The following is a 12,740-nucleotide window of genomic DNA, read 5'->3' on the forward strand; positions in this document are numbered from 1 at the left end:
TTTGTTTTTTGTAAATAGCAGCTTCTGTGCTATTCTTCCCATTTTATTAGTTAATTTAAACTTGAAAAAAGTCCCAAACATTCCTCTTTGTTCCAGCCTTATAAATAAAACATAGAGTGCACTTATGGTTTCTTTGATGAGTATTAATTGCATTATTTTGAGAGGAAATAGTGTGGTCAGTGATCTCCAGGGGCTCCCTGCTTAAAATCTCAGAAAAGACAGTTTTGGAAAGGAAATGATAAGTCCATAAAAACAAACATATATTAACATATGGAGGAATCCCTGAAAGAGGAAAGCAGACAAATTTCGGTGTACAGAACAGGAATGAAGCAAAGCACAGCTCAGACCATGCAGAGAAATGTGTACAGACAGTTGGGTCACTGTGCTCTGTGCTTCAGAGTGGCTAAGGAAGCTGGAAAGGGGGCCTAGAACAATTGTCATGGTGATGATAGTGTGGAGCAACTGGGCTATCCAGTTCCTTCCGGCTCTTCTGCAACACTTAGAGATGCCACCAGCCTGGGCTAAGCAGGTGGCCATTGCTAGGGCAGAGTGTGGAGCAGACTGTGGAGCCTCGAGGAGGAGGGCACGGGGTTCCAGCAAACAGTAGTGTTTGTGTCCATTGATGGACTCCTTTCTGTCTTAGGTGCTTCCAACATGAGAGCTGGGGGTAGGAGTGGCTTGTGATGGAGGAACTGACAAGGAGTGAAATTGAACTAAAATTCTGGATTTAATGGGGGCAGGAGTGATTAACATGTTAGCAGAAAAGGAACATTTAAATATATGTTAAAACAACAGTAATCTCGGGATGTCGAACATCTAAATAGTAAAGGGAAAGCAGCACCAAAAACAAACAAACAAAAAAACCCAGTGTATGTGGTATAAGGGAAGAAAAAGCTGGGGAAGGGAGAGAGAAGCAGCTTGGTAAATGAAGTAGATGGCAGAAACACATTCAAATGTATTCCTCATCACAATAAACATGAATGGATTAAATTCACCTAATAGCAGATTGAGGCTCTCAGACCTGATTAAGAAAGCTAACAGACTGGGCTTCAAAATTTTAGAAAATTAATGGATGAAGAGATACTTTTCAAAGTTAAATCCAGAGGGATGATAATGGTCACAAAACTTTGTAGATATGCCAGCACTACCGTGAAATCTAGAAAGCCAGAACAGGAAAATAATAGGGTAATGATGGGATAGTTGCATGACCATGATTGGAGACTAGTACATCACTCCAGAAATACAGGCAGAAGACCAATAGAAATGAGAGTCAACTGACACAGTAACACATTTGATCTAAAGTCATTAACCTCCACAGAGGAGAGAGTTCTTGTGGAATAGGAATTCCAGGAAACGTTCTGTAACTAGACAGAGGCAATGTTTGCATTACATTGTGGATATGCTAAATTACACTAATGGTAAGTTTTAGGTGTATTTTGCCATAATGAAATTAAAACTATTCCAGAGCATTGGAAGGTATGGAAATCTGTACTTCTGCAAGACCAGAAATAGCAATCACCCTCAAACCAGAGAAGAGTAATAGATACACAGATGGTGACTCTTTTTCCCTGAATACTTACAGCAATTTGAGAATTCTTGCAGTAAAGGAAGAGAAACTGGGCTGCATGAACAATGTTCACATGGGAGTCAGTTCCTTTGCCAGGTCACTTGGCCCCTGGAGAATGTGTTAGCTATGAAATGAGCAAACATTTTTGAGCACCTAATAGGTGCCAGGCATTTAACTGGGTGACTGATTGCCTATTATTGAATTAACTCAACAATACTCTGAAGTAGATACCATTGGGACCATCTTACAGATGAAAAGCTGTGGCTCAGCGAGTTTGCATGACTTGTCTAAGATCACACATCTATCAAGAGACAGAACAAATCTAGATTCATATTACAGGTGTAAGCATAGTTCCACTAACATCTCAGCTGCTTTCCGTCTTGAGTAATTGACTTCCAACAAATGTCACATATTAGAAAGGCACTATTGGCTCCAAAGGCTCTCTATATGATTAAAGTCCAGATCCAAAATTCTTTCACTGGGAGAGATGTATTGGGTCACCTGTGGGAGATAATGCTGGACGCCAGCATATAGCAAATACATTATTACATTATATATCATCCTGAGTCTGGGCAATCCCAGCATTAATGTTCAGAAACCCTTTTATAACAAGGGTTATAAACCCTTTAATAACAAGATTTGCATTATACTTCCCAGATCTAGCTTCAGAATCTGCAGACAGCTCTTTCAGTGAAGACTGGGAACCAAGGGCACGTCCAATGTCGACGGCTTTCATTTCTTTTTCAGTCTACTTGCTTAGGCAGACTTCCCAGCTCAGAAGGAATTAGCATTTTAATTAACAAAACAGTTGGAAAGCCAGTGCAGAGTTTTCAAGCCCTTCATGTCTAGAGAAGAAACAAGAATCCATGACTACATTTGTCATTCACTGAATATACTGTCCCAGTTTCCCTTTGCCTTTCTTTCTTTAACTCTGACGAGCACTAATTTCTCTCTCTTGGGATCTCTGGCTACTCTAACTCTGGTTCCTGCTCTATAAAAGGATCTTTCCCAAGGGTGGCAATCCACCCTATTAAGAAGGGTGGGTTTGGTTGCTGTTCTGGATTGAATCACATCCCCGAAAATATATCCAGGTCCTAACCCCGGATACTTAAGAATGTGATCTTATTTGGAAATAAGGTTGTTGCTCTTGTAATTAGTTGAGATGAAGTCATACTGGAGTAGTGGGCTCCTAATCCAGTATGGCTGGTGTCTTGAGAAGAGAGTGAGTAGCAGAGGAAGGCTGCCATGTGACCAACAAGACAGAGATCGGAACGATGAACCTACAAGCCAAGGATTGCTGGGAACCACCAGAAGCTGGAAGAAAAAAAGTAGGATGCTTTCTTTAGCCTTTGGGGAGCATGGCCCTGGTGACACCTTGATTTTGAACTTGTAGCTTTAAAAATTATGAGAAAATAGATTTCTGTTGTTTTAAGCCACATACTCTGTGGTGCTTTCTTATGGCAGTCCCAGGAAACTCATACAGTGGACAACGCATCCTTCATCTTTCAAGGTTTGGTGGAAGCTTCCTAAAATTCTGGCCCTGGATGAAGTCATGGCTGTAGGACTAAGGCTGATGAAAGGAACAATTTTGGGGTCTTTTGATCTTAGCTAAAGAGGCCAGTGGTCCAGCCAACCACACAAATAGACCTTAAGAGGTTTAGAGAATTAGGAAGATAATTTGCATTTGGTGTCCAAGATCTTCCTTTATATTAATGACAGCCACTACTAACCGAGCTCTTTTTGGTGCTTTTTTCATATTTATGATGCCATTTAATTCTTAAAGTCCAGGGGACAATCGTTACAATTTCTATTTCACAGATGTGACACGAGGCCCAAACAGGTGAAGGAACTTAAGTCACACGGCTGATAAATGACAGAGGGAAGATCCGCCCCACAGTCTGGGCTCTGTGGCCACTGCTGGTGCTGCCCGTGGGATGATAGGGGGAACTTAATTTCTATTTGAAATTTGTTATTTAGATGTCATACAAACAATACTATACCAACAGATTAGAAGAAAACAAGCCAGGTTTCCCCACCCTTCACCAGACATCTGTCTGCTGCATGCCAAGTGTCACTAGGCTCAGATCCTGACGTGAAGGAAACAGAAACCACCCCAGTCCTTGGGTCACTTGTGCCTCCTTAGCAAACCCATCGTTTTCACTAAGGGCTTCATTCTAGACCTTTTCTCTGTATCTGAATGATTTCTACATATCATCACCGTGTAATTTTGTATCGTGTTCTTTTTGAATAGTACAACCACAATGTTTTTGTTGCTGAATAAGATTTATTCTTATTATTTAATGGTGGCCTGATAAGTGGGATTTGGGTGGACTGAGTGGGTGATCATGATTCACTCAGTTCCTTCACGGTGAGCCTTTCTTTTCAGTTGCTCTTTGGCCATGAGACTCTTGGGAAGATGCAGGAGGTACCGGTGGGCCTTGCTGCTTGCTCCCGAGCCTCAGCTTTGGTCCCTGAGTTGCTAAGCCGTGGGAGAAGGACCTTCCCTAACTTCTCTTTGCTTTTGTTTTCCCCATGTAGAAGATGGCAGTGGTCATGAGTGAATTTCTAGGATCTCCAAAATAAATAGAAGCTTGACACCCTGCCACTTCTGGGTAGGTGACACAACTGTCCTCTGCCCACCCCGCCCCCTGCCCCTGGTGGCCCTGCATGCCTGGCGTCAGGCAATCACTCCAGCCAGAGGCCAGGGGAGGGGAGTGGGTGGCCCCAGGGCCTCCCACAGCTCATGGAGTCCTACTGGGCAGACTGGAGAAGGTTAGTTACTACAGCTCATGTGATGTGACAATACGGTAAGCTTCTGGAACACCATCCTGTCATTGGTGGAAGTTCTTAGGACATCTGAGCCCAAACCGATGAGCACGTAGCTATAGGAGAATGTGGCGGACTTCCAGGAGAGTGACAAACAGCAATAATAACACAACAATGACAAACATGCCAGCCAACGTTTATTATTTATTATGCACTAGGCACCGTGCTAAGCACTTTAATCTTCGAACGACTCTAAGAGCTGGGTACTGTTCATCACACAGATGGGAAGACCAAGGCTCAGCGTGGAAGCGACTCGCCTGCAGTCACACAGCTGGTAAGTGGTGGGGCCAGGGGTCCAGGTGAGTGTATCTGACTACAGAGCCCGAGTTACTTGTGAGAACATCGCTCGTCAGAATGCTAGGTGACCGAGCCGTCAGTCACTGTTTGCTTCGTTCAGTCTTCTGTTTCGTCCGGGTGGGCGTGTCTGGGGGGATCCCCGGAGTCCAGAGCTGGGTCCATTCAGAGGGTCCCCGGGGCTCCGAGGGGTCATGGCTCCATGTGGTGGTGCTCTCGACACAGGGAGCCGAGGGCTTTCAGGAAGAGTTTTCTGAAGGAGGAGGACACGACGTTGTACAGGACAGGGGTCACCGCTGAACTAACGTAGAAAAGCGTGTTCGTCACCAGGTAGAAATAGTGATAGAAATTGTAGAGTGCCCTGGAAGAGAAACCCGGGAGGGCGTGTTAGAGGACCTGCACCTCCTCACTGCGCCCACCCCTTTCTCTGGAGAAGGCTTCTCTCCTCCGAAGGGCAGGTGAGGAAGGCCCATTTTCTGCTACCAGGAGGCGTGGCAGAATTCGGTAAATGGTCCATTAACAGCTGCCCTTGGCAGGTTTGCTTCACCCAGCCTCCGAGTCCCTGTTCCCCATGTAGTTCCTGGCCCCCTGCACAGTGAAAAGGGCACGTGCCGACTCTCAGGGGCCATTGCTGAGCCCACTGAGATGCTGAGGGCCTCCTGCTGTTGGGTGAGGTCCAGGAGATGTGGCTTCCCTAAGAAGTGAACGCCTTTCGGAGAAGCCAGGCTCCTCGCCACCAGGATTCTCAGCCGTGGGAAGGGCTTTGCATGTGCCTCTGTGTGTAAGAGGAGGGAGGAGCTCTTGAGGATGCGGCTTCCGTTGGCACAGCCATTTCCTTGGAGGCTACATGGATCTCTCTTTCCCTGGATGTTTGCCTTCCACTTAGGATCAGGGGCATAGTGCTATCCCAAAGGAAGACAGTAGATTCTCTCCTCTTTTCCAGTTGGGACCCAAAAGACATATATGGTCTGTCTCTGTCTAAGGGGCCCTTTAGCTCATGGACTCAGTGAGGCTCTGAGGCCTCCTGCCCTCCCCTTGCTCCCCCCACCTGTGGGCCGCTCCATCCTGTGATCAGGATGCCCATAGCCTTGACCACCATTAAGACCTCTCACTCACATGACCATATCAGTTCAGTGAAGTTGCTAGAAAATGCCCTGTTCTGCACCCCCAGCTCAGAGGGTTTGAGGGCACAGACTGGGCAGGACCAGCTAGAGTGGAGGCCAGAGTTCCAAAAGACCCAGCAACTGGGAATCCCTGTGGAGAGCATAGAAAGTCCCAGGCCCAGCCCAGTGGCCCTTCCCTACACGCTTGGGTCCCTCTGCTGCACCTACCCAGTCCACCCGTCATCGGAAACGTAGCAGTACATGAGCCTGCGGACGTGGTACGGCATCCAGCAGACGACATACACACCCACAATGGCTCCTGCAGAACAGGTGGGGAAGGACAGAGCGACAGAGAGCAAATGTTCCCAGTTACGCCATCTCCAGGGAGGAAGATGCCGAGCTGACCACAGCATTTCACTGGAACTTGTTCCCAGAATCCAGGGGTTGGGAGGGAACTTTGAGGCTATCGGACACATTCTTATCTGGATCTGTAGCCAAACCTGATGGTACCCTGATGTCTGGGTGAATACCCACTTTAACCCCCACCTGTACACTGACATGCTTCTAGAAACTTCTACAACCTCTATAACCTCCTCCTGACCACCAGAATATACTCTCAAACCAGGACTAGATATTCCCACCTGATTGTCTAACTGCAGAGACAACTGAACTTAAATGTCATAAGCCTCTTCTGTTCCTTTTGCTGATTGACTGGTACTCCACCATCCATCTAGTGCTCAACGCATAAGCCAGATTGTCTGTTGATAATTCCATTACCCCCAGATCCAATCTATTAAAAAGCTCTTTCCTTGCATCTCTCCATTCCTCCTTCCTCACCTCTACTGTCCCACCCAAGGGGCTCATATCTCCCCTCCACCAGACTGTGAGAGCAGTCTCCCAATTCACCCCTTTGTCCCTAACCTCCTACCCCTTCCATCCACTCCTCTACACCTGCCATGACTGGTAAATCCATTCTGTTGTCCTGTGTGTCTTCTGGAGCAGGACATCGACACCAACTGGGAGCTTTATAGAAATGCAGAGTCTCGGGCCCACCCAGAGCTACAGAATCAGAATTTCTGGATTGGGGCCCGGCAGCCTGTGTTTTACAACGCTCCACACTGTTCTCACGCACACGGAAGCTGGAGAAGCATAGCCTACACTCCAGAGACTGCAGAGTAAAACCTATCTCCGAAGCAAATCTCCATGCATTCTTGGACATTGAGTCTCTGTGCTACCTGTTGTCTATGGAAGAAAGTCCAGGCACATCATGGGCTGTCTCTGTTCTTGTCACGTCACATGATGCTTAGATTTGCATGGCTGTCCTATGGACAACACTGGGGGCATTGATGAGAGCAGACCCTGATCTCATTCAGTCTTCCCAGGCCTTAGCGAGCACCTGCATTACTGCAGATGTTGGGAAAGACCTGTTTTCCTGTGCCACTTAATGTCTGCCCTAGAGGCCAAGTTGACCTAGAGACTTAGAAAAACCAACCAACAATCAATGTTGTATCAAGGAAAGCAAGGAGTTGGTGGGGAACTCAGCTGGCCTGAGTTTTCCACTCCCAGACTGTCCCTAAATATAGCTGCTTCTTATATTCACTCATAGGCTGGACTCCCTCCCTGAAAACCAACTGGGAATCTGCTTGTCTATATGCGTTACTCCCTGGAGCAGATGGGGGTTTTATGTACAGAATTTGCATTCTATCCTTTCGTCATACCACCAAACCTTATGGAAGTCTGTTGGTGATCATACAATTCCCCTAAGGCATAGAGAAAAAGTGAGGCCTGGAGAGAGGTAGCAACTTGCTCAAGGTCACTTGGTCAGGGGTTAGGGGAGGCATCCCTGGAGCCCCTGCTCCTCTGCTCAGGACAGTGTTACTGAGTACTTAACTGAGAACCTGGACGCTGTGCTGGAGACGGCGGAGACGGCTGGAGTCCTTGTGTTGCACCAGGCTGGCCCGGCCCCCCAGGGGGAGCGTCCTCCTCTCCTCACTTGTTAGCTCCATGTGGCTGGGGGTGGGGCTGGCTGGGGCGGAAGTGGACGGCACCTGGGAGCAGAGGGCCACCAGGTGGCTCACAGTGACCCCGTTCAGGAAGGCAGTTAATGCCAAGGGGAGCACGAAGGATACCAGCACATTCACCTGTAAAGGTAATTCCATGGCTTATGGTGGTGGCCCCAAGGCTCTGTGATGCTCTGGCCATCAGGCTGTGCCCAGGGCCCAGGAATCTGCAGCAGCAGGAGTGGGGTGGGGGGACGACAGCAGGGCTACAAGATAAGGTTGAGAAGCTTCTCAGAAAGATGGGAAAGTACAATAAAAATAGGAGAGACAACAAGAACATTTGGGATTAGTTGAGGACACTCATGGTCTAAGTAACAGTGGGTTCCAGAAAGCAAATAGAGAAAACAAAGGGGAGCAAATCATTTTTTAAAATAAACCACATTGAAGAAAGTTTTTCTAAGAGTGAGGGACAAGCTTCCAGATTGAAAGGCTGCTTGAGGGCCCAAGGATGAAAATAAGTCCACATCAAGGCATGTTCTTGGGACTTTGAGCATGCTGTGAGTAAAGAAGACCTTGAAAACTTCCAGAGGGATAAGACAGAGCGCATACAAAGGTGGGGGACCAGAATGGTATTGGACTTCTTTAAGGCAGCAGTGGGAGCTGGAAACCAGTGGAGTGATGCTTTACAACTTGTGAGGAATTCTGTGCCTGGCCATAATCTGGAACATTTTCAGACATGCAGAATTGCACTTTTTTTTTCTTCTGTGGACCTTTTCTCAGGTCACAGGAGGTTACGAGAGCATGTGTTCCATCAAAATAAGGTTGTAAACCAATAAAGAGATACCCAGGATCCAAAAATAGGGTCCATGGCAGAAGAGCAGGGTGATGGGAGATGCAGCTGCACATCCAGCTAGATTGGAGCAGGAGCACGGGCTTCAGGGGCGACCGGAGGATGCGACTGACAGTTGCCCGAATGGGTCTGGATGTACTGAGATAGTATTTATACTTCTAGTAGAGGAGTAAAACATGCATGAGAAATAGATCACAGGAAACTAAGCCAATTGAAAAAAGACCATTGTTGGTGGCAAGGAAGCAAACATAACGTGGGGAAGGAGCTATAATGGAAATATGTGACGTTTCATCTGTGAAGAATGTTTAGCATAGCTGCAGTACGCAAGTACTGAGCGTAAGACGAACCTTATTATACCCTGCCGTAATTGCCCCGGAGGAGTGGTGAGAAGCGTGTGTGGATGCGGGACGAGGAGGGGAGGGTGGCCGTGTGAGACAGCAGGATGCTCTTTCTCTCCAGTGAGAAGACACTGCATAAAATGAAAAAACTGCGAAGTCAAGCAGGCGTGTTCTTTAGAAATATGTAGGCAAAGAGCAGCTAGAGCTAAGGGGGACAGAAGCTGCCCCTCAACAGGAGAATATAAACCAGAGTGTGAAGGGGCCGTAAGGGGAACAGATGTTTTATGTTACAAGCCTTGTAACATAGTTATTAGTTGATATTTTTTGACTTATCGAAAACAAGCTTATTATATAATACCTTGTTTTTTTTATGTTTAATTTTAAAATTCAAGGTTTATGGGGCACCTGGATGGTTCAGTTGGTGGAAGGTCTGATTCTCAGTTTCAGCTCAGGTCATATCTTGGGGTCGTGGGATGAGGTCCCATGTCACGCTCCGCACAGAGAGCAGAGTCTGCCTGAGTTTCTTCCCCCTCTGTTCTTCCCCGTGCTCGTGCTCTCTCCCTCTCTCTCAAATAAATAAATGAACAAAATCTTAAAAAAAAAATTCAAAGTGTATGTGTTGTAGGGTTTTTCCTTATTGGTTCTGTGTGAACATTTTCTTTTAAATGGAACACTTTAAGATTTTATTATTATTTTTTTAAAGATCTATTTATTTATTTTGATGGGGACAGAGGGGGAGTGGGAAAGAAAGAATCCTCAAGCAGATTTTTGTGCTGAGTATAGGGTCCCACAGGAGGCTTGATCCCAGAACCCCAGGATCACGACCTGAGCTGAAATGGAGAGTCCAACCCTTAATCGACTGAGCCAGCCAGGTGCCCCTAAACTGAATGTTATGTTCTTTTCACTTTTTTTCCTGTTAAAAAAAAAAAAAGATTTATTTGAGAGAGTGAGCGAGTGAGAGAAGGAACAGGGGGAGAGGGAGGGAGAAGCAGGTTCTCCGCTGAGCAGAGAGTCCGATGTGAGGCTTAATCTCAGGACTCTGGGATCATGACCTGAGCCGAAGGCAGACGCTGAAACATTTTAGTAACACTTTAAAGCGTTTAATAACACTTTAAAATCGGTAGAAAATATCTGGGTTGGGTGCTGTAGCTTTTTAAGGAGTTATCCCTCATACTCTTTTCTTGATGTGTGCTCACAAATCAGCAGCACTAAGAGATAAATAAAACGCTGAGTGACAGTCATTTTAGTTAGTTGCAAAACCAGGCAGGGGCTTTATCAGCAGCAACATACTTATAATCAAATTATAACTTTAATACCAGCCAAGACAGAAATGGAAGGTAAAAAATATATTCATCAGTTAGTAATTAATCTTTGGGAGCTTTGAAGTACTATACAGTTTTTTGTACTTTCAATAACTATGAGCAATTTTTTTTTTTTTTTTTTTTTGGTGGTCAAAAAGCACATAGATAAGGACCACAAGCGATAAGGCACTGAAAAAGAAGGTGCACCGAAATAATCTTAATATGAGTTTGGCTACCTTGTTGTGTTAACATAGACTGTATGTCTCAGGTTAAACATTTAAAAAATTTATTTATAAATATATTTATAAAACTATTTTATAAATATAAATACTAATATATAAGAATGTAAGTATTCTTCAAATAAAAAATATTTTATAAATATAAATATTAATATTATATAAGAATATAAATATTCTTCAACATTTGTTGAAGAATACTGTTACTGTGAAGGAATTCGCTACGCATTTCAAAAACTTGCCCCTGGTGCATTTCAGTTTCTATTGCGTTAGTCAGTTTGCACCACATAAAGTATTCAAGCTGCATAGACCTTGCTGGGCTCTCTCCCCGTCCTAAGCCCGACTCCAAAATAGGTACAGCCTGGAAGCTACCACTGTAGTCTGTGAAGACTGGTGGGCCTTGGCTCCCAAGCCTTTTGAGCATGTGGTTGCTGGTTCATTGCCACGGCCACACCAGGGCGCAGAAGGGAGCTGCACAGTCAGACCTTAGGCAGGAGCTGTGGGGCTCCGACTGTTCAGCTAGATCATTCTGCTGCAGCTCAGAATCTGCGTAGAGGCTGCTGGGAGGTCGATGGGTGCTCTGGATATGTGGTTCTGTGGCGGTGATGTGCTTGGGCTGGCATGGGGGAACAACGTGTGGACTGGACCCATGAGGTCTCAGGTCATGACTAGTTGACCTGATGTGCTAGGAGGAGCAGCTCCCACTATTTCACTTAAAAAATTTTTTTTAAAGATTTTATTTATTTATTTGACAGATATCACAAGTAGGCAGAGAGGCAAGCAGAGAGGGAGAGGAGGAAGCAGGCTCCCCATGGAGAAGAGAGCCTGATGCGAGCTCCCACTATTTCAATGGGTCCCCTCTTTCTGACTACTGTCTGGAGTCCCCGCATGACGAGTTTCCTTAGTGTCATTACTGTTCTGCCTGCTGTGTGTTTGCTTTTGTTCTTGTCTTTTTTATCATCATGACCAGATTTGGGTAAAGAATTTGACAACCCACGAACATGTCTGATATATGAAGTGGATTTTTAAAAATTAGCGATTCTACCTTGTGGCTTCTGAGTAATTCCCCATAGTGACCATAGTCAGTAACTTCTGAAGCCAAGTGGAAGGTTTTCTAATCAGGTTTAACTTAAAATTTTCCAAATTCTTGTCAAGGCTACAATTAATACATGTATTTCTTCTGAAATTCTTCATTAATATTGAATATTCAGGCCTCTCTTTTGTATCTCCACAAATCTCTTTAAGCTGGATATTCTGCAGTGAGGCTGAATAAAGGTGGTTAGTTTTGATGATAAAAAAAAGTAGAAAGCTGGAATGGGTTATGAAATCTATATTTTTACAGTCTCCCCTCCCCCACAATTATTTTGCCCCGTGATGTTTGGTCACTACTCCTGTAACACTGGGAAGAACGCAGACTTTCAGAGTTAGTTTTGAATTCAAATCTGAACTTCTCTTAGTGCCTCTATCTTTGCCAAGCCCCGTCCCGATCCTTCCTAAAATGGGGCAGTGAGACCCAAATTTCCGGGGTGGGGGGCGGTCGCGAATATTGGAAGTGAAAACACAGGCCCGTTAGCCTCCCTCCCCCTTACCTGAATGAAAACCTGGAGCGTGGCGCGGCTCACCAGCACGGTGCACACGCGCGAGGCGGCCTCCGGCTCCCCGCCAGCCGTCTCCACCTCGTACTTCTGCCCCATGATGATTGCCATGGGTAGGGCGAGGCCGAGGGAGACGGCCCAGATGAGCGACAGCAGGCGGCGGGTCCGACGCGGCGACAGCAGGCGGCGGGCGCGCAGGGGCTGGCACACAGCCAGGCAGCGCTCGGCGCTCAGGCCGGCTACGCTCAGCACGGTGGTGTAGGCGCACAGCTCGCGCACGAAGTAGTAAGCGCGGCAGCCCAGGTCGCCGAACACCCAGGGGTAGTGGAACCACACGAAGTTGTAGAGCTCCATGGGCACGCTGACCAGCAGCAGCAGCAGCCCGGAGAGCGCCAGGCTGAGCACGTGGTAGCGCAGGCGCCCCGGGGGCCCGGCGCGCCCCTTCAGCACCACGTGCACGGACAGCGCATTGCCCGCCGCGCCCAGGGCGAAGATGAGCGAGTAGAGCGCGGTGAACAGCACCTTGGCCCAGAGGCGCGTGTCCACGCCCAGCCGGGCGTCCAGGCTCAGCGCGGGACCCGAGCTGGGCCTCGGGGGCCGCGGGCTGCTGCTCTCCATCCCGCTCCCGCG

At 46.8% G+C, this 12,740-nt stretch overlaps 1 protein-coding gene across 2 annotated transcripts; it reads right to left on the minus strand.

The window, feature by feature from the left end:
• Nucleotides 1-4,528: 4,528 nt before the first annotated feature.
• NTSR2 (neurotensin receptor 2) lies at nt 4,529-12,740 on the minus strand. 2 transcript variants are annotated; one of them, XM_047745904.1, is made up of 4 exons: nt 12,105-12,740; nt 7,682-7,838; nt 6,019-6,109; nt 4,529-5,048 (listed from the first exon to the last, which is right to left on the minus strand). In XM_047745904.1, exons 1-4 carry the CDS (start codon nt 12,726-12,728, stop codon nt 4,880-4,882), a joined length of 1,041 nt encoding a protein of 346 aa, XP_047601860.1. In that variant the 5' UTR covers nt 12,729-12,740; the 3' UTR covers nt 4,529-4,879. The 2 variants fall into 2 exon arrangements, with proteins under 2 accessions (XP_047601860.1, XP_047601859.1); XM_047745903.1 differs by having other exon boundaries at nt 7,682-7,931.

The sequence above is a fragment of the Lutra lutra genome, chromosome 9, assembly GCF_902655055.1.
Source record: "Lutra lutra chromosome 9, mLutLut1.2, whole genome shotgun sequence".
Lineage (NCBI taxonomy): Eukaryota > Metazoa > Chordata > Mammalia > Carnivora > Mustelidae > Lutra > Lutra lutra.

What these genes read in the sequence shown, in the direction of transcription:
- NTSR2 (XM_047745903.1), bottom strand. Translation starts at nt 12,728, where the DNA reads ATGGAGAGCAGCAGCCCGCGGCCCCCGAGGCCCAGCTCGGGTCCCGCG. An exon ending in CGCTCCAGGTTTTCATTCAG is followed by an intron (nt 7,932 to 12,104) that starts GTAAGGGGGAGG and finishes TTACCTTTACAG; the next exon opens with GTGAATGTGCTGGTATCCTT. An exon ending in TCCGATGACGGGTGGACTGG is followed by an intron (nt 5,049 to 6,018) that starts GTAGGTGCAGCA and finishes TTTCTCTTCCAG; the next exon opens with GGCACTCTACAATTTCTATC.